Genomic DNA, 24,558 nt, shown 5'->3' with positions numbered 1-24,558 from the left:
TTGCTGCAGAACAGCTTTAAGTTGTTAACCCATTTCTTGTTCCCTGAAAAAGGCATTTTTGTACAATTCTAAAATGCATATTATTTTCCAGTTTTGGGTAGCCTTACCTTTTTTTTTAACCTCTGGCAGTTCAGCACTTACCTTTGTACCATTTCAAGCTATCCATTGGACTTAAACTACTTGAATTTTAATTTAAAAAAATGGAACAATTGGGACGTTCCAACATTTTTGACCGGTAGTGTATATTTACCCTATGGTAGTAACTGTGGATGTACTGAGGTATATTTACCCTGTGGGAGTAGCTGTGGGGGTAGTAGTCCTGGTAGTGCAGTGACTCATCTGCACTGGCCTCTCCTGGTTCAGGACTCTCTCTCTCCACACTGCAGACTGAACCTTGGTGAGGAGAGTTCAACACACTGGACTCCCTGCTCTGAGGACACTCTGTAACACACATTGACACACACACACACACACACACACACACACACACACACACACACACACACACACACACACACACACACACACACACACACACACACACACACACACACTAGCATGACATCGTATACAGTTTGACAGAATAACTAGACATGAGCAGTGCAATTTCCTCTGCAGGTGTTCTGACAACAAGAAGTAACTGAAGGGGAAAAACAACATTTTTGGAAATTCAACAGTTATTGGATTTGTCGCACTCACTGAGCTATTAACCTGTCCGTTTGAAAAATTCCTGGTACTTGCACAGGATGTTATCAGAGCTCACTGAGACACAATAGCGTTTTGGCATCATCTTGTCGTTTTGTCATTCAGGTGACATAGTGAACTAATAAGTGGAATCACAGTATTACAGTTACATTAGATTTACTTTACTGTACAGATATAAAATGCTACTTTTAAAATTTTGCGTCTGGTAGAGAAACGTATTTCTACAATTGACAAAATGATGCAATATTCTGCATAACAGCTTATGTTTCTATATTACAAGACAACCGTTTGTGGAATTTCTATTATAACTGTAAAATGTTTCAACGTGAATGAAATCCACCATCCAGTCACTGAAATGCTTAAAATGCCACAAGTGTGAGTCTGGGTACCTCATGTTATATTTTACCCATTTCCTCATTTGAAGATCCGAACCAGGACCTAAGACACTGAGTGTGTAACATGACAACCCTGCTCCAGCCTTTGCTGAAGTCCATCCATTTCTCATTTCTGTCTCTTCTGCTCCCCTATTTTTATGTCATCTTTTTACTTTCTCCTGCACAATAAATATATTAAAACAACACAGTCGTAGAGATTCCCCTTGTCTTTGATCTGTGCTGCTGGTTGTTGGTGAATATACCAGAAACCTGATTTAATGCCATGCAGTTCATTAGACCTTTGTTTATCCTGCAGCAGCTTTCTTCCAGGTCAGACAGTGTCTAGATGTGGCTAAACTTGGTCTAAAGCAAAGGTCTTTCAGTGTTGTTAAAATAATGATGAAAATCAATGCAGACATCCATCTGTTTTTCCCAATGAAATTGAGTCCACATGCAACCTAAAGGTCTACGTGTATTTTGATTTTGGCGCAATGGGTTTTAGATATGTATTATGTGAGAATGTTGGGTTCATCAGCCAGCACTTGTTAATATATAGCTGTAGACACTGCAACACGTTGCCACAGAGGGCAAGAGAAGTTTTCTTATTTTTATGCCAGAAAACATTTGAAATAACCCTAAAAAAGATGAAGACTACATGTCACATTGGATAATTTCCTAATCTATTTATCCACAGGAGGAAATTTTCTTCCTGCAAGAATGAAAAATAAAACCAACATACACGCAGACGGAGAGCTGACTGATGACAAGATAACTCCTGATCGCTGAAGGGGAGCTTATGAAAGGTTATGAAGCCGGTGTTTATCGCTGTTTACCTCACTGTCATAATTCACGCTCTACTGGTGGCAGTTCTGTCATTGAACCATTACTCACAGATGCAGTATGATAGCAGCGCACATCTGATGGTAAACACTGCGAGTCTCTTTGCATCACTAAATGCCACACTGCCAGTCCCTCCACAGATCATAGTAATAAAGTCGAGTTTAGAGTTCATTTGTTCTCTGCAAGCTTAAACCTGTATCAGACTGATGTGCAAGGCTGATATTGTTATTTAATAAAGCTGGGATGCCTGTCAGTGTCAAACACCTCTAATGAAATGGACATGATTCACATGAACTGATGAGCCATGTTTTTCAGTTCAAGTGAGGGATATGTAAATGGAAAGGAAGCCTTGAATTATTGAAAAATCTGCTTTTAAATTTAGCAAACACATTCTAATTCTGTAAATAGCCATGTTTGTGGATTACTATTTTGGGTTCTCTGTTTCTTTTTTAAAATGTGTGAAGTGCTTTCTAGCTGGAAACGACAGATTTTTAATGGAATATCTCCATAGGGGTACAGAGGAACATTTCCAGCAACCATCACTCCTGTGTTCTAATGGTACATTGTGTTAGCTAATGGTGTTGAAAGGCTAATTGATGATTAGAAAACCCTTGTGCAATTATGTTAGCACATGAATAAAAATGTGAGTTTTCATGGAAAACATGAAATTGCCTGAGTGACCCCAAACTGTTGAACAGTAGTTTATATACACTACTTACTAAAACTCAATGAACTGAATAGACTAAAAGATGCAGGTCTAAAGGACTACCTCATGGGCTACAACTAGCTCTGTACAAAAGTGGAAAAACAGGCAATGTTTTAGTCAGTGACCATTGATTTTACCAGCTGAAATGAAATGTTTGATGCATTGAAAAATCCCTGGATCAAATTGACTAGAAATTACTAGAAATACTAAACATGACTCATTCTGGTCCCAGTCAGAAAAATTGGGGCTATAAATGTGATGGTGGTGATTTTGGAAATTATTGCTCCAATAATTTATTGCTCTCCGACTCCTTAACTCACACTTAGTTGGTCTCTTGGAACTTTTGATTTATGAACAGTGATTTCTCACCAGGGACAATTTAGTAAGCAGTAAGGTTTGCAAGAGCAATTACTGTTCTGTTTGTTAAAGTAAAGTTAGCCGTGTGCCATGTCGCTGGTGTTTCCGTTAAGCTAGTATTTGGTGTGATTTGAGGTAGCAGGGTGTGTTTCTAGCATGTGAAAGGCAACACCCTCCTTAATAGGAAGATCCTGGCTCCAAATGGAAAAGACAGAATGGGCCATAAACTGCGATCCTGGGTTTCAAACTGGCTTTGGTGCATGCCTACATCTGGTTCTCCAGAAAGGACGCAATTTTATTACATTTGCTCCTCAAATTACCACTTCCCAGCTACTATACCTTGACTAATTCCATTTGTACGATGAGTCCGATTTGTGATATGTGTGTCAAGTGATGCATTTCAAACTGCAGGCAATATGAATTGTATCTAACAATGCAGATAAAGAGTAATGGTAAAGCTTCAAGGTCCCAGGTGAAAAGCCAATATCTTTACGTGCGGTTAAGCCATGTGGAAGATGCAGAAATTTCTTTTCTTGTTATTTTTACTGTAAAGCCAGTTAGCCCTACGATCATAGTACAGTATTATGAGACTGTAACAGCAACTGTAACTGTTCTATAGCTAACTACAAACACATGCAAACATTTTTCTGTCTTTTTTTCTACAATATTTAATCCTAAAATTGAATTTCTGATGTCTGAAATACATTCTTCATTTCTTATTATGCTCTGTATTGAGAAACACTTAAAATGATTGTGTTATCTTTGGGCAGTTGAACATCAGATCGGTCAAACTCTGAAACTAGAACATGGCAATGGCCCTAAAGCAGGACAGGTGGTTTCAGCAGGGGTGACAGAAACCCCACACCAGTAATAATTGAACAAACGGACAATAAACAGTATTAAGGAACAGGAAGCTGTCCAGCTGTTTGCTGTCTCTACCTGAACAGTCCTTCCGCTGTCTGTCCATCTTGTCTACGCAGTCCAACAGGCCATCAATCTGAACCTTGATCACTGTCAGCTCACTCTTTATGGCAAGAAGCTCTGCCATCTTCACTGAGGAGAGAGAGAGGGAGATGAGGGAGAGTTGAAGCAATGGATATTATACTGCTAACAGTATCTGAACACACGTTTGCATTTTTCTGTGGTTTGGGCACCTTAGATCTTATCAAGACAAATCGTACTACTAAAGCATTCAGTAATTCAGTATTTTAGACAACAGTAATCTTCCAACTCTCTCTCGTTTGTAACCATTTGTATTTGTCAGTTTTCCTGTTTATTTTAAAGGCCCCATGCACAAAGCCAAGAAATGGTTTTCCCAGTTTGGTGGGGAGGAACTTGATTGGTTTGACAGAGCCCCGACTTCAAAGCCTATAGGACAAATTGAAATGCAGACTGTGAGTCAAACCATACATCACCCAACATTCATGGTTAATGTCACTACATTACATACCTAATTTCAACATCTGGTAGACCACCTGAATCTACCAGCAGCATAGACAGGGCTGTTTTTGAGTGTCTTTGAAAGTAAATTTTCTTCCCTATAAGTCTGTTGAAACACACTTGAAAATCAGCATTGACCACATTAGGGTTTTAGAACTCCGTGCACATCCAAGTATCATTCAGTGACCCCTGCAGTCATCAAGCATGCAATCATGCACCATCAGTTATTCTCAGCACTGCACTCCCACCTTCTTCAACTGCATGAGCCTTCAATCTCGCTGTGCTCCATAATGGACCAATGGCACCGCCAACAGCTCACCAAATGACCCTGAAAACTACTTCTATCCTGAAAGCTTTTCGACCTCGGAAGCTAGCAAAGGCAATCTAATTTCCTTGTGATGGGGCGCAGTAAAAACTATTAAGGCTTGTAATAAACCAGTATAAACAATTCTTATTTGCTATGCACTATTAACTCAGTCTAATTGCGAGCGCTGATAGGCTCGGCTGGGTTATAGCAGGAAGGAGAGCCTTGTGGTACAGAAGCTTTTAATGAAGAGACCATCTGGAGTGCCCCCCACCCGCCTACTCTCCTGCACCCCGGGGCCCTGCCACTGAGATGAGCTGTCACACAGACGAAAGATAACATGAACAGGGTTTAGAAGGGTAGAAGGGGCAATATCGTCAGTGCTACATGTTTCCGAAAAGAGCTCATGTTGTCTGCAGATGCAAAGAAAAAAGCTAAATATTACTATCACAAGTGTGAGCATCATGGCAGCTTTTAACTGGAGAGGGTTGCGATGTTAAACACCCTCTGCCAGCAGCAGGGTGGCGGTGTCTCTGCCCTTTTTGATTAAAGTTATTTAATATTCAGTCTGACTGCCTGCATTGCTTCTGCCACCAGGATGCACTCACAGTCATAGAATTTATTTTCATCCTTTACACTCTGCAGAGTTACAGTCAAAATCCTAGTTATAATGCTTACTGATGCTTTCATTAGGTTCAGGGTCATTACAGAATTGAAGGACATTTGGGCTTCAAAATTTTGGAAAAATAAACCTTCTCCTTTTATAATTTTCTGCTACAAATTCATTAGTAACAGGTAATAAACTAACACAGGCTTGACTGGCTCAGCTTACACATCAATGGTACCATTTTTATTACGTTTTATTTGTTGTTTACTAACCCTAATCTAATCATAGTAACAGGATTGCTAATCCATGCTAATGTTAGCTTTTTCTCAGGACTAGGAGCTAGATATTTAGTTAGCTGTTACTGCTAACCAAGAGGACAAACTTACTGATGGAAAAAAAATAAAGAAGAAATGTAAAAATAATTTGTCTTATCCTGATAATATGCATAACAGTGTCGCTTTAGGTAGAGTGAAACAATCAGTCAAGGAAGACAATGTTATAAAAATATGAAAAATAGAAGAGAGGACATAGCTTTGTTCTACCCATTCTTTTGGAAAACTGTTTCATGATGTGAATACAAGCATATCATGTGATTAACTGTTTTCTTCTTCTTCTACCAGTTAAAAAGGTTACGATAGCAGGGTTGGGTGCATGTTGTGGGACACACATTCCATGCACAATAATTAATATTTTAAATATTATGTTGATTAATAGGGCTGCACAGTGGTGTAGTGGTTAGCACTTTCGCCTTGCAGCGAGAAGGTCCCTGGTTCGCGTCCCGGCTTTCCCGGGATCTTTCTGCATGGAGTTTGCATGTTCTCCCTGTGCATGCGTGGGTTTTCTCCGGGTACTCCGGCTTCCTCCCACAGTCCAAAAATATGCTGAGGTTAATTGATTATTCTAAATTGCCCGTAGGTGTGAATGTGTGAGTGATTGTTTGTCTCTGTATGTAGCCCTGCGACAGACTGGCGACCTGTCTAGGGTGTCCCCTGCCTTCACCTGAGTCAGCTGGGATAGACTCCAGCCCCCCCCCCCCCCCCCCCCCCCCCCCCCCCCCCCCCCCGCGACCCTAGTGAGGATTAAGCGGTGTATAGATAATGGATGGATGGATGTTGATTAATAAAAACATCACCACAATTACAAGAGACATCAGTGAAAAAATAATACCAAAATAAGAAAATTTAATTTTAACTGTTACGTTTGAGATTCAATTTAGTCATCGGTGGGTGGGACAAGAGAAAAATGGCATTTTAGGGGGAACTCCAGACTTATTTGGTATTCTATAAAAAAAATTTCAAACATTCTTTTCTCCTATTTTTTATTTTTTTTTGATTTGGTCTCAGGACAAGTAAATTTAGACAACAACTGCATGTTTTAGTATTTTGTACAGGGATTATTTGAAATTTGGTGGGTGGGACTAAAAATATCCTCCAGTTCTAGAATAACCCTTCAACAGTTATGTGAATCTCATTGGACAAACCATAAATACTTCTGAAAAATAAAAGCAGAGGACAAGAACTATAAACCAAGGTAGCTGTTGGACAATTGGCATTGTGCAAAAAATATCCAAATTCAACATACAGGTATACATGCTGGATGGAACAATATGTATAATTACCATGCAACTGCAATACTTGATCCCTCTTAATGATCACCTTACAAGAAACAGCTATAAGCTAAATTTGGACCTTTTGATCAAATTAAAGAGTTACATTTAAGAAGAGACTAAAATAATTTTGTTTTCAGCTAACGATGGAGAAAAAAATTATTTTGAGTATGTGATTTTCTGTCCTTCACACAAACATTAGGTGCCTACTATGTCAGTTTTTTTTCTTGCGATTCATGGCTTGTGATTTCAAAGCCATGTATTTAATGGTAGGCATGTTTGATATTTATCAGGCTGGTTATGATTATCCTGCTAGCACAGCAGACACTGTTGCACGCAGTACTAAATATTCAAGCCCTTGAGGCTAATGCAAGCCACAGATATAAAATCTGACAGTTAAAATATCACCTCCAGTTCTTCCTGAAAAGTAAACAAACCATAGTGACCGCATCTCCCCAACCACTTTGTCATCCAGACTGCTTCAGCTTTCTGCTCATGTTTTCTCTCACTGCAAAGTGTTTTTAGCATTACAACAAGTTTTTGCTCCTGAATCTCCATACTATATACATCTGCTACCCCATGAGATTACATGGGGTAGAGCACTGCTATCTCACTGCTCCATCTGGCACGATGTGTGTGATGTGCAATTATTTTCAAATCTTGTAGCGCGTCTGAGATTAAAAAGAGGATCTGTGAAGTTTCTATTTATGTGCATGATGCAGTCTGATTTCAAAAATTGTTCAGACACTTGCAGTGTGAGCCTGTAAACTTGCAGTGAGGGACTATCCATACCATTATTCTCCTTTAGAATTGGCTTTTGGCTCAAACATGTATAGCTGAATTACTCCAATACTACAACTTGCGTAGACTATGAAATAAATCTTTAGATTTTTGACACTAATAGTACCCTACAGTATGCACTGCCCTTATACCTTTTGCATTGTTTTTGAGGCACAGTAAAAACCTATCTGCACTGATTTGTGTTTTTGCTGAAAAATATTGTACACTAATCTTCTGGCTATGATGTTAGTGGTCAGTAAATGTTAAGTCAAATTAAGCTACTGCCACAAAGTGAATTAATTTTATTTTTGTAAACTATTGTCTTTTTTACTTTGTAAGATCAATTCCAAAGAATGTAGGAGTGTTTATGTGATGATCAGCGCACATTTTTCCGTCTGTTTGTCTGTCCATCTGTTTGTCTGTCTGTCTGTTTGCAACATTACTCAAAAACGGACACTCGGATTTGGATGAAATTTTCAGGGAAGGTCAGAAATGACACAAGGACCAAGTGATTAGATTTTGGCAGTAATGCGAAGATTTCTGTATCATTGTGAGCTAGTGGCACGGCGTCACTGTAACTATGACAACAAGTGAACACTACGTCAGCTGCATGCTGACGATCACAGAATTTGCAATCCTACTACAAATTGACAGCTGCAGACTTATTGGGAGTTATTAGTCAGAAATTATACAAGGAACAATTGATTAAATTGTGGGGGTGTTTCCTAGTCCCATCAGTTCCCACATATTTAGGTCACCTGATTCAGTATCCATGCATAACGTACAGATGCATAACACACCTGTGCTCAGCACAAGGTCATTTTGTTTGTGGGTACATCTATATTAAATGGCCTCTCTCTATGTTGCTGTGATTTCTGATCATCAGTAATTAATAAACAAATGCTGCATTTCTAAAAAAAAATGCTGCATTTCTGACAATGCCATATGGGGGATGAACAACCTTGGCGACCTTGGCAGAGTACTGCGCTCTCTGAGTGCTTTTCTAGTTGTTATTACTATTATTGCGTGTGTGTGTGTGTGTGTGTGTGTGTGCGTGCATGCGTGTGTGCGTGCGTGTGTGTGTAATTTTAATATCTGGAGCTGCATTTTTAGGGGTTTAATCAATGACTGCTGAGAGACTTCACCATAGATGTAATGAAAAAGAATATTGGACTTAAATTCCTAAAAAATAAAGAAACGTGACTTCATATGAACAAGATAATGCACAATGTGACGACTGACTTCAAGTCCAATATTCTTTTTCATTACATCTATGGTTTGGTCTCCACCAAATCCTCGGCAAACATCTGGCTCTCAAGTTGCTAAGTGACATGCTTTTGCATTATTTAAAAAAGGCAACAACTACATGACGTATGACATTTTTGATTACGTTTGGATTTAAACTGATGCTATATAGACAGTATCTTGTAATATTGAAAATGTAATGCAGGCAGCATTTCTTTCAAAATGTATTTGCCAGTGCAATGAAACTGAATGCCTTTCTCAAATAGGCATGTGCAATGAATTAGTAAAACATCCTTTTACATTTAACATTGCTGCTGCCAGACGCAGAGGTGTGTGTCTTGTTGTTCCTGTTGGTCGCTCTACTGTTCTTCATCCTCAGAGCCACTGTGGAGGAAGATGATGAGGAAGAGGAGGAAGATGAAGGGCGTGGCCTTTTGACAGGAATGGGATCCACTGGGACTGAAGAGGGGACGCGCTGATAATCAAAAACCCTGCAAAACACACATACAGGCTTTAAACACACAAATCTCAGAGTCCCATGATCCGTCATTGTCTGAGGCTCTGAGTTGGTTGTGCAACGACATGCTGCTCATTTGTATCTTGACTGCTTTATTTCTGTAATGAAGCACAGGCTAATTCATTACATGAACAGATTCAACCTCTTGGTTCATAACAAAGTGAAAAGCATTTCAGTGAGTGAGGTGTCTATGAACTGTTTACATAAAAATATTATGCATCTCTTAAATAAGGCTACACAGTAAAATAATGTGTTTTCAGTGTAGGCCAGGTGAAGACACAAGATCAATACACGTCTATCTTGTGTGGGCATGAATGCTTATGGGATCGGGTGGGAGTGGAGCACGCACTAATGGTTAGAGATCCAGTGTGAGGGAGCAGGAGCTGGATTATAAACTACAATCTGTGCGTTTATGGTAATGAAGGTACATGTCACCCACTGTTACTCAGTGATTGATTTTTTTATTTTTTGAAGTTATCGGTTTTGGCCTTTTTGCCTTTATTTATATAGGACAGTGGAGAGAGAGACAGGAAATGTGGATAGAAGAGTGGGGAATGTCATGCAGTAAATGGTCATGAGCTATATTCGAACCCATGGCCGCTACGTCAGGAACTATAGCTCCTGTTTAGGGGTCACTCACTCAGCCAGCTCTGCTATCTGGGCACACAGTGATTGATTTTTAATAGTAATTAGAGAATTATTTCGCTCCATTATGGAGGAATACGATATACCCGGATTTTGGATTTTCAGCTAATATAATTGCCAATCGGATAAAAAGTATCAATTGTTGATGATTGATTTATCTTAAGCCTTATATATGCAACAGTATATCTGCTCAAAGCATACAGATACTATCCATCCATCCATCCATCCATCCATCCATCCATTATCTATATACTGCTTAGTCCTCATTAGGGTCATGGGGTGCTGGAGTCTATCCCAGTTGACTTAGAGTGAAGGCAGGAGACATGGTGGACAGGTCACTAGTCAATCACAGGGATACACATAGAGACAAACCATCACACTCACATTCACACCTACAAACAATTTAGAGTTACCAATTAACCTGAACATGTTTTTGGACTGTGGGAGGAAGCCAGAGAACCTGGAGAAAATCCGCATATGCAAAGAGAGAACATGGAAACTCCATGCAGAAAGATCCCTGGAAGGCCAGGAAGAGGATATTCTAGCTGCATGGTGAAAAAGTATTAACCACCAAGCTACTGTGCAGCCCCATACCAATACGAGTAATTGTTCAAAAGTTTGGGGTCACCCAGGCAATTTCATATCTTACATGAAAACTCACACTTTTATTCATGCGTTAACATTATTGCACAAGGGTTTTCTAATCATCAGTTAGCCTTTCAACACCATTAGCTAACACAATGTAGCATTAGAACACAGGAGTGATGGTTGCTGGAAATATTCCTCTGTACTCCTATGGAGATATTCCATTAAAAATCAGCTGTTTCCAGCTAGAATAGTCATTTACCACATTGACAATGTCTATACCAGGGGTCACTAACTGGCGGACCGCGGTCCGGATTGGGACCCAGACGCCGTCTTATATGGACCGGACCTGTAATCAATAAACTGTAACGGGATTTTAAATTTGACCGGTCGCTATTCCGGTCCAGCTGGAATAGTCATTTAACACATTAACAATGTCTAGACTATATTTCTGATTCATTTAAAGTTATCTTCTTTGAAACAAATTGCTTTTCTTTCAAAAATAAATTCATGTCTAAGTGACCCCAAACTTTTAAATGGTAATGTATACATTTTCTAAAAGCCTTGCATTCACAGTATTATTTTTGCTAAATCTTCAGGTTTCAGACTGAGTATTTCAGATTAGATGTGAAGTTAGTATTCGCTACATTGAGGTAAAAAAAATATTACTCTCGTCAGTGTTTTTAAATGAGCAGCTTTAACAAGAAAATAAGTCTCTATGCATTTTTCTATCCATCCTCTCAAACTTAGCGTTGTTTAGCAGTAAAGTAACAATTGTGGCAGCACTATTCCTGACAACTAACAGCTGCTTGCATGCTTTTATGCTGCAGGTAGTTGAGAGGCATTCCAGGTAACATACGATATGCATACAAAGCACATAGAGGGAAGGTAGATTTTATAAAATTGAGTTAATTACAACAATTCATGACAAAATACAGAAAATGGTGTGACTGGTGTATAAATGGTTTAGTTAGCAAGGAGCTTCAGCTGTGACAACTATAACACTCTGGCTTCTTCTAAATCCATTTATAGGTTGAATTTGCCACTTAAACTGATTATGGAACAAGTTTATTGTGAAAACAATATGCAACACTTAAAGCAGGAATATGGATGTGATCCAAATACAGTCAACCCAAAGGCCTGAACACTAAAAAGCAGTGACACACAGCTCACCATTCATCCTTCAGATTCTCCCATTCATCTTCCTATAAACAGGCATCACTCTTGATACACCTGATATCCACTGAAAGTGTGTATTTATCGTGTTATGGAGACATTAATCTGTTTTTATGTCACACTTCTTTTTTTTAAAAATAAGCTGTTTGCTTTAATATGTTCTACAAATATATTAACTATGATTATGATTTTTTATTGATTTAATTTTGTAATACTTTCATGATTTTGTGATTTTTTTAATGGGTTCAGTCTTTGATTTTGTTCAAAGTAATTCTGCAATTTCATTTCACAGATGCATTCATCCAAAGTGATGTACATGAGGTAAGTAGGCAGGGCAGCACTAAGGACCTTGTCTAAGGGTCATCACTAAATAACTGCACCTTGGGATTTGAACCACTGATCTCCCAGTCAGGGGTGACAGTCACTGAGCTATCCAGCTGGAAAGCTGCTGTGCCAAGCTGATTTAGAAAATGACTGAGTCTTGTTAAAAAAAACAACTCCGTATAGTGCAAATTGTAAGTATTTAGACAGTTACTCGTGTTTTGTTCCTCAGGCTCTGTGATTAGGTCACTGGTTCCATGTAATAGTGGAAGAACCCTCATCCATAAGTTTCCTGGACAGGATTGTACAGCTCCATCACCATCTTGGCAGTGTCTGACTCATTTCAACTCCCAGTTAAACCAAGATGGAGCAAACAGGTGGTATGTGGCTGGAGCTGACGAGAGCCATGCAAACATCTCTGGGCAATGGACTGTCCTATGACAGCAACCAGTGGTCACTCAGAGTAGTGACACTCCTTACTAGTGAGTGCAGTACTCCACCAAGCTGCTCATTCGTCCATATGGCATTGTCAGAATTGCAACATCTCTTTTTATTAATGCAACATTTGTTTATCAGTTATTGATGATAAGAAATCACGTCAACATAGAATGTGGCAATTTAATATAGATGTACCCACAAACAAAATGACCTTGTGCTGGTGTGTGATATGCATGTGTACGTTATGCATGGATACCGAATTGCGCGACCTAAATATGTAGTGGGTGGCGGGAATTGATAGGACTAGGAAACATCCCCACAATTTAATCAATTGTTCCTTGTATCATTTCTGATGGATAAGTCCTGAAAAGTAGTCGATTTGTAGTAAGATCGCAATCATGTGATCATCAGCAGGCAGATGACGTAGTGTTCACTTGTAGTCATAGTTACAGTGATGCTGTGCTGCTATCTTGCAATGATACAGAAATCTTTAACTAATCCGTGGATCCAGACTAGAAACCACATCACTGCCAAAATCTAATCACTTGGTCCTTGTGTCATTTCTGACCTTCCCTGAAAATTTTATCCAAATCTGTTAGCCCGTTTTTGAGTAACTTTGCACACTGTAAGACAGACAAACAGACGGACAAACCAACGCTGATTGTCACATAACTCCGCCGCGTTCCTTAGTAGAGTAATAATTACGCATAACTTTAAGCCTTAATATATTTCAACAGGTGGGATATATAAAATTGTACTCCTTATATAGTTATAATAAATAGTAAATTAGCTATTGAAAACATGTTTATTTCTGCTTGTACAATTGAATGTAATGAAACACAAAGCTTGAAAAAATATCTTTAACTGCCCAAATACTATCTGTACTATGCTTTGGAGGTGTTCTAAATATTTACATATCCAGTAGAAACCAATGGACTTGAAGCTAAGAGCCACAGGTAAGAGCAGGGGAGTCAGAGAATATGGAAAGACGGTTGGTTTTGGGATTTATACACAATAAGGAAAAGCCAAAGCAGTGAAAGTCTCATTCATGAAAGGCATTTCAGCAAGGTAACAGAGCTGTTTAAAACCTGGTCCTCTTCCTGAAGGACATTATGAGCTAAGTCTGCTAACATGCTCGTGAAAAAAATGGCCTTTAATTGGAGTAAAAGTATTAAATTGATCTATATGAAAATTAATTGAGAAAGAAAGCTTCACTATTATTATGTAGCTACAGTAGAAAGTCAACTGAAAGTGAATTTAGTCTCAAACCAGCCACAGCTGTCCCCTCTGTAGGACTGAGTCACCTGCTGGAGGTGAGCTGAAACTTTCTGAAGGACAGAGTGATTTATCTTTTACAAACTAATAAACAGCACTGACTTCATTTCATTAAATATTCCTACAAACCCTCCTTCCAGTACTTGCCGCACCTTCTTCCTGTTTCTCACAGGCATTGGTGTTATGTTCCTGCTCACTGATGCTGTGTTTTCTCTTGAGATTGTTGCGTTCTGACAGAGTGTGTCGTGCTGCGGGTGAGAGCTGACTGACAGCTCCAATTTGATGCAGAGACCGATAGAGGAGGCGATGGGGAGGACAATGAGTAGTCTTTCCTCTCCTTGTCAACCTCTGCTGTCTATCATAGCAGCAATCTACAGCTGGAGGAGGATTGATTGCAAGAGAAACATGAATACACTTCATCTGTTTCACTGTCACAGACACACAGAAAAATGCATTAACACACACCCCTGAAAGCTTCTACTCGGTTCATTTCAAAGAAATCTTTAGTGCCATGGAAAAATGCATTTACACTTCAAAAACCTCAGGAAAATGACAACATGTGTGCCACTCAAAACAGGAAAATGTTTAGATATTAGATGAAGGATTTTCCTGCTTTCACCAAAGGTTTAAGACAAGTCAAAATCTAAATGTATCCTCACTAAAACTTGCTTATTTCATGTAATTACTGGATACAGTGTACATAAATTAACATTTACTTTGAACCGCACGAGTGTACAGCATATGTACACTACCGTTCAAAAGTTTGGGGTCACTTAGAAATGGCCTTATTTTAGATAGATTTTTGTAGTGAAGATAACATTAAATTAATCAGAAATGCAGTCTAGACATTGTTAATGTGGTAAATGACTATTCTAGCTGAAAATGGCTGATTTTTAATGTAATATCTACATAGAGGTACAGAGGAACATTTCCAGCAACCATCACTCCTGTGTTCTAATGATACATTGTGTTAGCTAATTGTGTTGAAAGACTAAGTGATGACAAAGCAGTATAATGGTCTAAATGCTGGAGCTATGATCACTTCAAAAACATTAAATGCAGATTTTTCATTTTTCAAATTTCCCTTCAAGTCACGTCAAATTGTGCCATTTTCAAAAAAATACACCAGTTAGTTTTGTTATTCAGGTATATTTTAAACACTGACCTAAAATAAAGACCATGCATCATGTTGAAAAATACACTGGTTGAACAGTAGGTAATTTGTGTAATTTAAACAGTTGTAGTTGGGAGGTGATACTAAACTAAGAGTGTAACAAGAGAAAATATATAGAAAAAAAGAGTGATGATCCTGTTTAGTTGTGTGGTTTATTTTTATGATTTATATTTATTTGCTTTTATTGTATTTTTGTCATATGCTATTGAAATGCAGCTAAAAAGAAACTAGCCTCTGTATTATGAAAAAGAGGTGGAGGGGATGGAGAAGATAAAACGGATCACAATCTCAATGCTTGCAGATCTGTTGGAGCCCGAAACACTTCTGACTTCTCTTCATGGCGACTTTATTCTTAGCTCTTTCTTATGCAGCTAAGTATTTTCGTTTTCATGACTTTCTGCACAAAACTTTGTGACATTTGCACTCTGTAAATGTCACACAAACAGTTCAGTGCAGTGATAGAAGTTCAGGAACACAGCAGAGGATCAACGTATGATGAGCAACTTTTAGATTTGCGATGTTTGATCAGCACATACACATAAACACACTTTAACCTACTGCTGTGTTTGCCCCTGCAGTCTCAACACATGAGGATGTGTGCATGTGTGCGTACGGTCAGGGGGCTACTGCACCTCACTAAGCTGATAATCCACAGCTCAACAGATAAACGCCTATAAATATTTACAGGACGACAGTGTTGACACGGCTGGGCTCCATGGCTTTGCATTTTGCCTGAGCTCATACAGAGCAAGGAGGCCTGGCTGTAGAATAATGCTCACAAATTAAAGGCAAAATGCATGAAATTTCTAAGAGGCTTCTTTGTTTCTAACTGACTGATAGGGAGTTTGAGATGTTGTGTTTTGTTGTGTAAACCAGCAGCTCTATGACCATTATTACTGTCATTGAACCACATGGTTCCACAACCATTAACACAACCATTAACAATTGGGGCACATGAGTCCTGGGTCGTCTAGGAGCCGTTAGCCATGTGAGTTTGAGTGACTATAAGCATCTGAAACTCTCCATCAGTCGGTTAGACCTGAAGAAACCTCTGGTGAGAGTGTGAGGTATTATGAATGGAGGTGAAGGCTAACCTTCTTAGCTTCATATTGTGGCTACACTGAAGGTTTCTAAGGGATAGAACCCTGAGCCATTTTTAGAAACAGGATTGATTGTAACCAAGGAGAATCAAACAGACCAAAAGTGATCAGAAAATCCGAAGATCAATACATGAAGCTTTGTTCACTGAAAGATAGGAAAGTAACTTCATGACAGATACTGAGCACAGTTTCAGGCTGTCCTGCATTAACAGGACCACAGCCAGAGCTGCACCACACAAATGAACCATGTGGGGCTGTCATGGTGTGAAACAGTGGCATGTGTTAGGGAACATGTGAAGAAAAGACACAAAGGATGAGGCAGACCAGTGATGGGGTAGGGGTGTCGAGCAAGACGCAGTGAACATTAGGTGAGCGAGACAGTGGATGGAAGTGAGTGGAGTGTTTGTGTGAGCTGCTGAAGACTGCCGACACACTTGTTTTTCATGCCGTCAGCCTCTTTCTCTCTCTGCTCTCATCTCTTGTTTTCTCTGCCCTCTGTTCCTCTCTTTCTTCTTCTGTCTCTTATTCTCCAGCCTCCATACAGTTAACTTCCTCCACCTGTCCTTGGCTGCCTGCAGTGATCTGTGTTTTCAGCCCCCGTCAGGACACTGAGAGGCTGTGTGGAGTTGGTTGCATTTTGCCTAGTCATTTTTTAACTTTAACTGGGAAAGGTCAAATAAGAAATTGAGGTTGCTGCTTTTCTGAGTCCCCTTGTTTTGTTGTAGACAGAGAAGACAGTATCAAAGCAGGACCACTAATCAAGTCTCAGACTTTGTTTATGCAAGTTGCAAAATGCTTTGAAATGCTACTACGTATGATAAATGCTCTGCCTTACCTCTGGAAATATTGATCTCAGCAATGTAATTATCAGGAATTTTATTTTCTTTTGGCTAATTTTCAAGCTCATTTACAAGTCTGGGTTTAGTTTGTGCTGTGTCACGTTAACACTAAAGTACATTAATTAGACTTTTTTTTTTTTTAAATCTCTGGTTAGATAATAATTAAGGTAAGATGAACAAATAGATTTTAACTGTAGTTTTTCTAAACATTGTAAATTCTGTCCATGTGTGATGGTAATCCAACTTCTACTTTGCTAACAGGGAAATAAAAATATCCTGACAGGTCTGATGGCACTCAGGATGGTACTCAGGACTCCCAGCCTGAGGCCAGTCGCCAAACAAATATTTTAACTGTGACTCTGTGTGACAGACGCTCATATGGACCGTCTGATGCTGAGCATATTTTCACTCTGCCCATGTCACAAGGACCAAGCGATTAGATTTTGGTAGTGATGCGGTTTATAGTCTGGATCCATGGATATGTTAAAGATTTCTGTATCATTGCGAGATAGCGGCATGGCATCACTGTAACTATGACAACAAGTGAACACTACGTCAGCTGCCTGCTGATGATCACATGATTGCGATCCTACTACAAATTCACCGCTGCGAACTTATCTGTTGGAAATAATACAAGGAACAATTGATTAAATTGTGGGGGTGTTTCCAAGTCCCATCCATTCCCGGGGCCCGCTGCATATTTAGGTCACACAATTCGGTATCCGTACATAATGTACATATGCATAACACACACCTGTGCTCAGTGCAAGGTCATTTTGTTTGTGGGTTCATCTATATTAAATGGCCGCATTCTATGTTGTTGTGATTTCTGATCATCAATAACTAATAAACAAATGCTGCATTTCTGCCATATGGGGGAATGAACAGCCTTGGCGGAGTACTACACTCTCTGATTCCTACAAACAACTGGAAGCAAAACATCTCAGGTGTTAACATTTTGTCAAAACATGGATCCCGCAGATTATTGATGACTCTTATTAATCCGAGCTGTTCTGTCGTCATTGCTGTAAAATTACATTTTTTGGATATTTCAGTTTAAAATAAATGTTAAATTGTAGGACAAAGTGAAAAAAGTAAAACACAACATACATTTACCAGTCAAAAGTTTGGACACGCCTTCTCATTCAATGTTTTTTATTTATTCGTATTATTTTGTACATTGTAGATTAATACTGACGATTAATACTTTTTGTGTACAACATAATTCCGTATGTATCCTATTATAGTTTTGATGTCTTCGGTATTAATCTACAAAATAGTTAAATAAAAGCCATTGAATGAGAACATGTGTCCAAACTTTTGACTGTTAATGTACATGAAAGATGTTCTGTGATTTTGGCAGCAAACTGTGTCTTTTTGCTCTCTGTGATGTTTTTGGACCAACACTGGTGCTGAAATGTGGAAAAAAATTTCCCCAAATCACTTTATACAGCTCCAAGTACGTTAGTTGTGCATGCTTTTCCGATGCTGTGTGCTTGTATCATGATGAGAAGCTGCTGTCGTTGCAACCTTTACAGAAAAATGAGTCCTCATTCATTCAGTTACCATCAGATGAACAGAAAGTGTATGCAGAAAGAGTCTGAGGCAGTTGAACTGAGGCGAACTGCGCTGGAGGCTGGAGGCTTTACCTCCCAATGTGTGTTCAGATATATCTGCACCTTCACTGTGATTTCAGCTACATACAACCAGCAGTTCAGGTGAGCCCACAGGAGGGGATGGAGGAGGAATTACAGGTTTAGAGAGAGGAGATGATTTGAAAACAACTTGACTCCTGCTTTTCAATAAATTGTTGAGTCTTTTACACTAAATTGCTGTAGTGGCACATTTCACCAACAAACACCCACGTAGTGTTTAGCAGCCATGTCACCTTCAGCACTGTCACTGAGTTTTACAGGCTGTCATTAAATTGTAGTACTGCTATAAAAATATGTTTAGAACACAGAATGTTTTTTCACTGATGTGTTTGCTGTTTTGTGTGCAGAACATGTTGTTCATGAGAATAACACAGTGAACTGTGATCTAAATTGAAACTAGCAAAAATGGTAATGGAATTAGAAATTTTAATACACAGAAAAACGCATCAAAACTGAATCTTCACCACTTCAGCTTGGTATGTCCACTCTTGTTTCTGATTAAGAATATGGCACAATGTAAGTCATGAATAGAATAACATACATTTTAATAGACAAATTGGAAGTCTACGAGGATATTTGGAAACCGTTTGGTGGTTTCATAAGAAGTGATGACATAAAAGAGGAAAACCCAGAAAATGGCACATAAAGTCCAAAGCAATGCTAAATATTACAGTGGGGTTGAAGGCATGTTTATTATTAAAATATCTGTCTAGTCTTAAACTTCTTTATTATTATAAATATTATTATATTTATTTAAATGCATTTATTTTTCATCGCTTTCTTTGTTACTATTTAGCAAGACAATGATATGCTATATATATATATATATATATATATATATATATATATATATATATATATATATATATATATATATATATATATATGTATATATATAGCTTGGGTTGTTTTTGTTAAAGAAAAAAGCAAAATGTAATGTGTAACAAATGCTTTTCTCTGTATGAATGCTGAAAATAATTTTTAAAAAAAACACTGAGAAAAAAACAGAAGTGTCTTTATGTATAGGTCATTGATGTAGTTCTAGCGAGGGGAGAGGAAAGTGAAACCAGAAATCTCACAGTAGCACCTGGATTGTGATCAGTCCTTACAGTAAAAGGTTAGTAAGAAGTTGTAAAAAGTTTAGAATACATAAGCAGCAGAGCACCTATGCAAGAAAATAGAATTTGTGGCTAGCAAAGTATGACAGTGGTTCACCTCTTACCAAATGCATCACCCTGCCCACTTGTACTGAGCTCCTAACCTATTCCACAGCAGGTCATGTTCCAGATAGCAGATCAATGTGCAGAAAAGCAGCTCCTACTGAGCAGTCAGTTCTACTGGAAAAATCATCAGTGTTTCTAAAGGAACCATGCAGAGGTCGGTGCTTCAATAGTTAACTGGGAAGTTGAGAGGAGGTTTTAGAGTTTGTCCAAATCTTTTTCCTTACCTCTTTCCATGTTAAGTATATATTTGTCCAAATACACTACCGTGTATAAAGTTTGGGGTCACTCAGAAATGTCCTTATTTCTGAAAGAAAAGCTTTTTTTTTTTTTTCCAGAAATACAATGTAGACATTGTCCATGTGGTAAATGATTATTCTAGCTGGAAACGGCTGATTTTAATGGAATATCTACATAGGGGTGCAGAGGAACATTTCCAGCAACCATCACTCCTGTGTTCTAATGCTACATTGTGTTAGCTAATGGTGTTGAAAGGCTAATTGATGATTAGAAAACCCTTGTGCAATTATGTTAGCACATAAATAAAAGTGTGAGTTTTCATGGAAAACATGAAATTGTCCAGGTGACCACAAATTTTTGAATGATAGTGTATGTGGGACACATAAAAAGTTAGTATGGATGGACAGATTTGAAAGATTAGATTTGATTACACCCCACTTTTTTTCGAATAGTTTCAGAAAAAAAAATAATCTAACTAAAAATAATCTAAAAATAATCAGTCTAGTGCAGTATGTATTCAGTAGTGCCATAGTTATTGAGGTTCTTTAGGTGTGCAGCTAACAGCAGGAAATACTGCAGTGGTTCTGCTACAGAAAACACAAGGACACATCAAGGTTTGTACTGTTGTTTATATACTGTCCCTGTGTCTTCAACACATACATTTCCATCATTTGAGGGGCCATGGCATTTAAATTTATTTTAGAAGTCCCAAGTTACCATAAACTTAGACAGATGTGCCCTACCACCTACATGAAATCAGTAAATCCATTCATGAAAACAGTACTTTGCTATTTGCCTTTTAAAAAAAGCAACAAAATTTTGCTTAGTAAATCAGCCAGCTTGATGAAGGGAGTTTGCCAGCTCCCTTTCAGCTTCTCTGTGCTGCTTCTGATGACAAAGATGCTGAGTGGAGTCCCCGTGGACTGAACCCTAACCTGAACTTTAACCTGTTTTTAGTAGGCTAATTTGAGAAGAACTCCCCACTGCCTGGAAGCCATACGAAGACAGGCGGCAGCAGCAGAGGGCAGAGCTAAAAATCTACTTGCAAGCTCTACAGTTTCCAGCAGCCTTCGCTCTGTACAGAAAGTCACAGAAACACTCATATCTGGTTAGGTTTGATTCTGATTAAACATAATATTATCAGTCCAGGAGACCAATTTATATGCAGCCTTCAGTCATTTTAATTATGACAGGGCATCCATTAAAAATGCTCTACGTGTTATCTGTATTCTCTGTTCATGTTTTATTTGTCTTTTTACATAAATTTTACTGGTATCGTCTCAATTTGTATATTAGTTGAGCAGACCTGTCCTTCTTAAACTACATAAAAACATCAAAAATATAAATAAATAGTCAAAACTGTACAAAGAAATACAGGACAGCTGGTTTCATTACTAATTTGTCAGATATTCAGACGATCGGGGCTGAAACATATGTAGACTTCCCAGAAGTTTCTGTGTTGTTAAATACTTAAAGAATAAAATCTGTACAATGTTTATACACAGCAGACTAGAACTATATATTATGTGCAATTTATGATGTGTAATCTAAATGTAGTCAGCCTCTCTGACTGATAATGATCATCACCTCAACCACACAACATGTGTTCTGTTCACAGAAGAAATCTTCCAAGTCAGATTAATATAATCAAAATCTCCATTACAGAAAGTATCAAATATCATATTGTTCAATTAACATCTAAACCAATCAGCTTTTAGATCAGGTGAACCCCAAGCATTTCCCATCCTGCCATGAGGCCACAGAGTCGCTGGGGAGCAACTGTGACACCTGCCTGCAAACCCTGCAGTCACCTTGATGCCATAAATTATCATTACCAATGTTTCGACACCAGAACAAGTTGGGATCAAGTCAGACAGAAATCATCCATTGTGTAGCAATTGCTCGCAATTGATTCTGGACTGGTCACAGTTTTGCTCGACCCAAACCTCAACTTTAAACCTAACTGTAGCTTAACTTAACCAAACCCTGGCCTTTCTCTAACATTATGATAATCAATCAAGTTCCGTACCATTCAGCGTAGGCGATCTTTTCTCTCCATCTAGTCCGATCTCTTGCTCTCTGAATTGTGACTGTTGCCCGTTCCATGTGTAACCATGATGTCAGTCCATCTATCATTTTCACTCTCTCTTCCCATTAATTATTGAGCTTAAACCCACATTGACTGGAGTTCATGATTGCACTAGGAATAAATACTGAAGTGATCTTCCTTTGCCTTCTTCAGCTGCAGTGTCCACACTGGACTTCTAACCCTGGACATTGATCTATGGATTCCTCTGCCCAGCATTGTGATTATACAACCATATATTCACTTTAACTGAATCTGCTTGTACAATCATTCATCCATCTGCAAGTCATGGTTTTACATAACCCTGGTCAGGAGGCAAAACAGGTGCTACACCTTGCCCAAGGATGACCTGTAGGCCATCAGAGTGAAGGAGCGCCTTACACCTCCCATTGCTATTAGTGCAGAGCACCAATAATACCTTATTCAAACTTAATCTTAACCTTAACCAGAGCCCTATCCAAAACCTAACCTTATCCTAACTTAAATGTAACTTTAGTCTACCCTAACCTTATTCTAATTTTAACCAGGTCTCCACCCAAAAAGTGACTGATTTGTGTTGTGAGTCCCTGAAGTTCACACAGTGTGGCTGTGACATAGATTTATGTCTCCAGTGTCAGTAATGCACAGTAACACACACCACCTCCTCCAGAGACTGAGGCTTGTCAGCAGACTACATCTGAGACATGAAATCACACAATGTGACATTTTCCCATCATCCCTAGCTGTCAGCGGTTTCCCACTCTGCTGCTCTCTCTCCTTCACTGAACTTACCTCTCTCACTCTTTTCTATCTTTAGCTCTTCATTTTACTGTCCCTTTGTTTTACTTATCCCTTCACGTTTCTACTCCTTTGTTGTTCTTTCTCCACTTCTTGCTTCTTAGTTTTCCTTTGTGTTTCTTAATGTCCTCATATCCCGCCCTTTGCCAGCTCTCTATCGTCCCTTTCTTTGTCTCTGCGACACTGTTCACTCTTGTTCAAGTTATAAAAGAAAGAGAAAAAAAAACTTCTAGTCTTTTATAGCTTGTAGTGGTAAAATACCAATAATCATTATGTGTGATCTTAATAATTATCATCAATGTCAATAATCTATAATGTGTAATCACCAATCGGTTATTAATAGTAGGTAGCTTCTGAACATTAAGCACATGAACACCTGTGTACACAGACGTCCAGGTCACTGTGACCTGTACCAGCTTGGTATGTGTTGTTTTCATCACCTAAGTGCTTAGCAGGTGCTGTGCTCATTACGGTGCCTGGCGCTACCTGCTCCACTATACATATGTTTCTAATTTTTGTCATTAAAATGGTATGATGATAAGACTGTGACCAAGAGATGCCCTGATGAAGGTCTGATGTACCCTGATGATGTGCTTCTGGGTCAATGTGACCTGGGTCAGTGTGACCCAATGTACCTAAGAAAAGATGATGTACTGTAAAAAGATGAATAAAATGGTTTGATGAGGATGGGCTTGGAGCCAGAGAAGGGAGGGCTACCTCCACCTGGCGAAACTGCCCATCCCTCATTATTTTTTGGAAAGTACCAAACAGCCCAGACACCATTAGAATCGAAACCAGTGATATAATGGTGTCAAACGAAGGAGGCCTGTCACAAAAGAAGGATGGGCCTGGGGTGTGGAAACCCCCAGGACCAAATAGTATAAAAGCCAGGGCATCAGGTGGGGTCTTCAGACATACCCCGGGGTATCTTTCAGTGTGTTTGACCTGTACGTGGAGGAATAAAACACATCTTCTTTGAATCTGAAGATTGACTCTTAGACTCTTTACTGCCTTTATTAAAGAGACTTAGGCAGCTATTATTTTTGAACTTGTAAACTCTTTAGAAAATCAGAACTTAGAGCCAGAACTGAAGAACTCTCAAGTTGTGAAGACATTATTCCACAACAAGCTTTCCCTCCATCTCTAACATATTTCCTTTACCCTCCATCTCTTTTGTTATCTCTTACATCTCTTTCCTCTTCACACCCCCCCCCCCCCCATCTCTTCTGTTTTCAAGTTTCTCTTACTTTTACTTCGTTCTTTTGCTCTGTCCTCGGCCTCCTCCTCCCCTCAAATTCACTTCATCTACTTTCTGTTAATGTAACCATCACAGCAGTCAGATTGCTTTGTACACTCAATGCCATGTGAAAAGATGAGAAAACAAATAGAGTTAAAACTAAATAAAACTGAATTGAAGCACCAAACACTAACAAAAAGGCACTTTCTTATGTTCTGCATCAGCGCAATTTTAATTGAATGTAATTTAATTAAACTAAAACAGACTCAGTTGTATGTTTATTTTCTGCATCAGTGAAACTGAGTCTAT

At 38.8% G+C, this 24,558-nt stretch overlaps 1 protein-coding gene across 3 annotated transcripts in view; it reads right to left on the bottom strand.

The window, feature by feature from the left end:
- The window catches only part of LOC111564031 (RNA-binding Raly-like protein), a 78,109-nt gene that overhangs the window by 12,685 nt on the left and 40,866 nt on the right, over nucleotides 1-24,558 (bottom strand). For all 3 annotated transcript variants that reach the window (XR_008600243.1, XR_004846788.2, XM_055006686.1), the window contains 3 exons: nucleotides 9,265-9,455; nucleotides 3,922-4,035; nucleotides 290-441 (listed from right to left, as the gene is read on the bottom strand). Coding sequence is in view for 1 of the 3 variants with exons in the window: in XM_055006686.1 (XP_054862661.1) it covers nucleotides 290-441; nucleotides 3,922-4,035; nucleotides 9,265-9,455 (457 nt within the window). In the remaining 2 variants the exon portion in view is untranslated. The remainder of the gene's footprint in view (nucleotides 1-289; nucleotides 442-3,921; nucleotides 4,036-9,264; nucleotides 9,456-24,558) is intronic.

This window comes from Amphiprion ocellaris, chromosome 3, assembly GCF_022539595.1.
Source record: "Amphiprion ocellaris isolate individual 3 ecotype Okinawa chromosome 3, ASM2253959v1, whole genome shotgun sequence".
In the NCBI taxonomy this organism is placed as follows: Eukaryota; Metazoa; Chordata; class Actinopteri; family Pomacentridae; genus Amphiprion; species Amphiprion ocellaris.
Note: the sequence above shows the minus strand (reverse complement) of the source record. Positions and strands in the feature narration are given on the sequence as shown.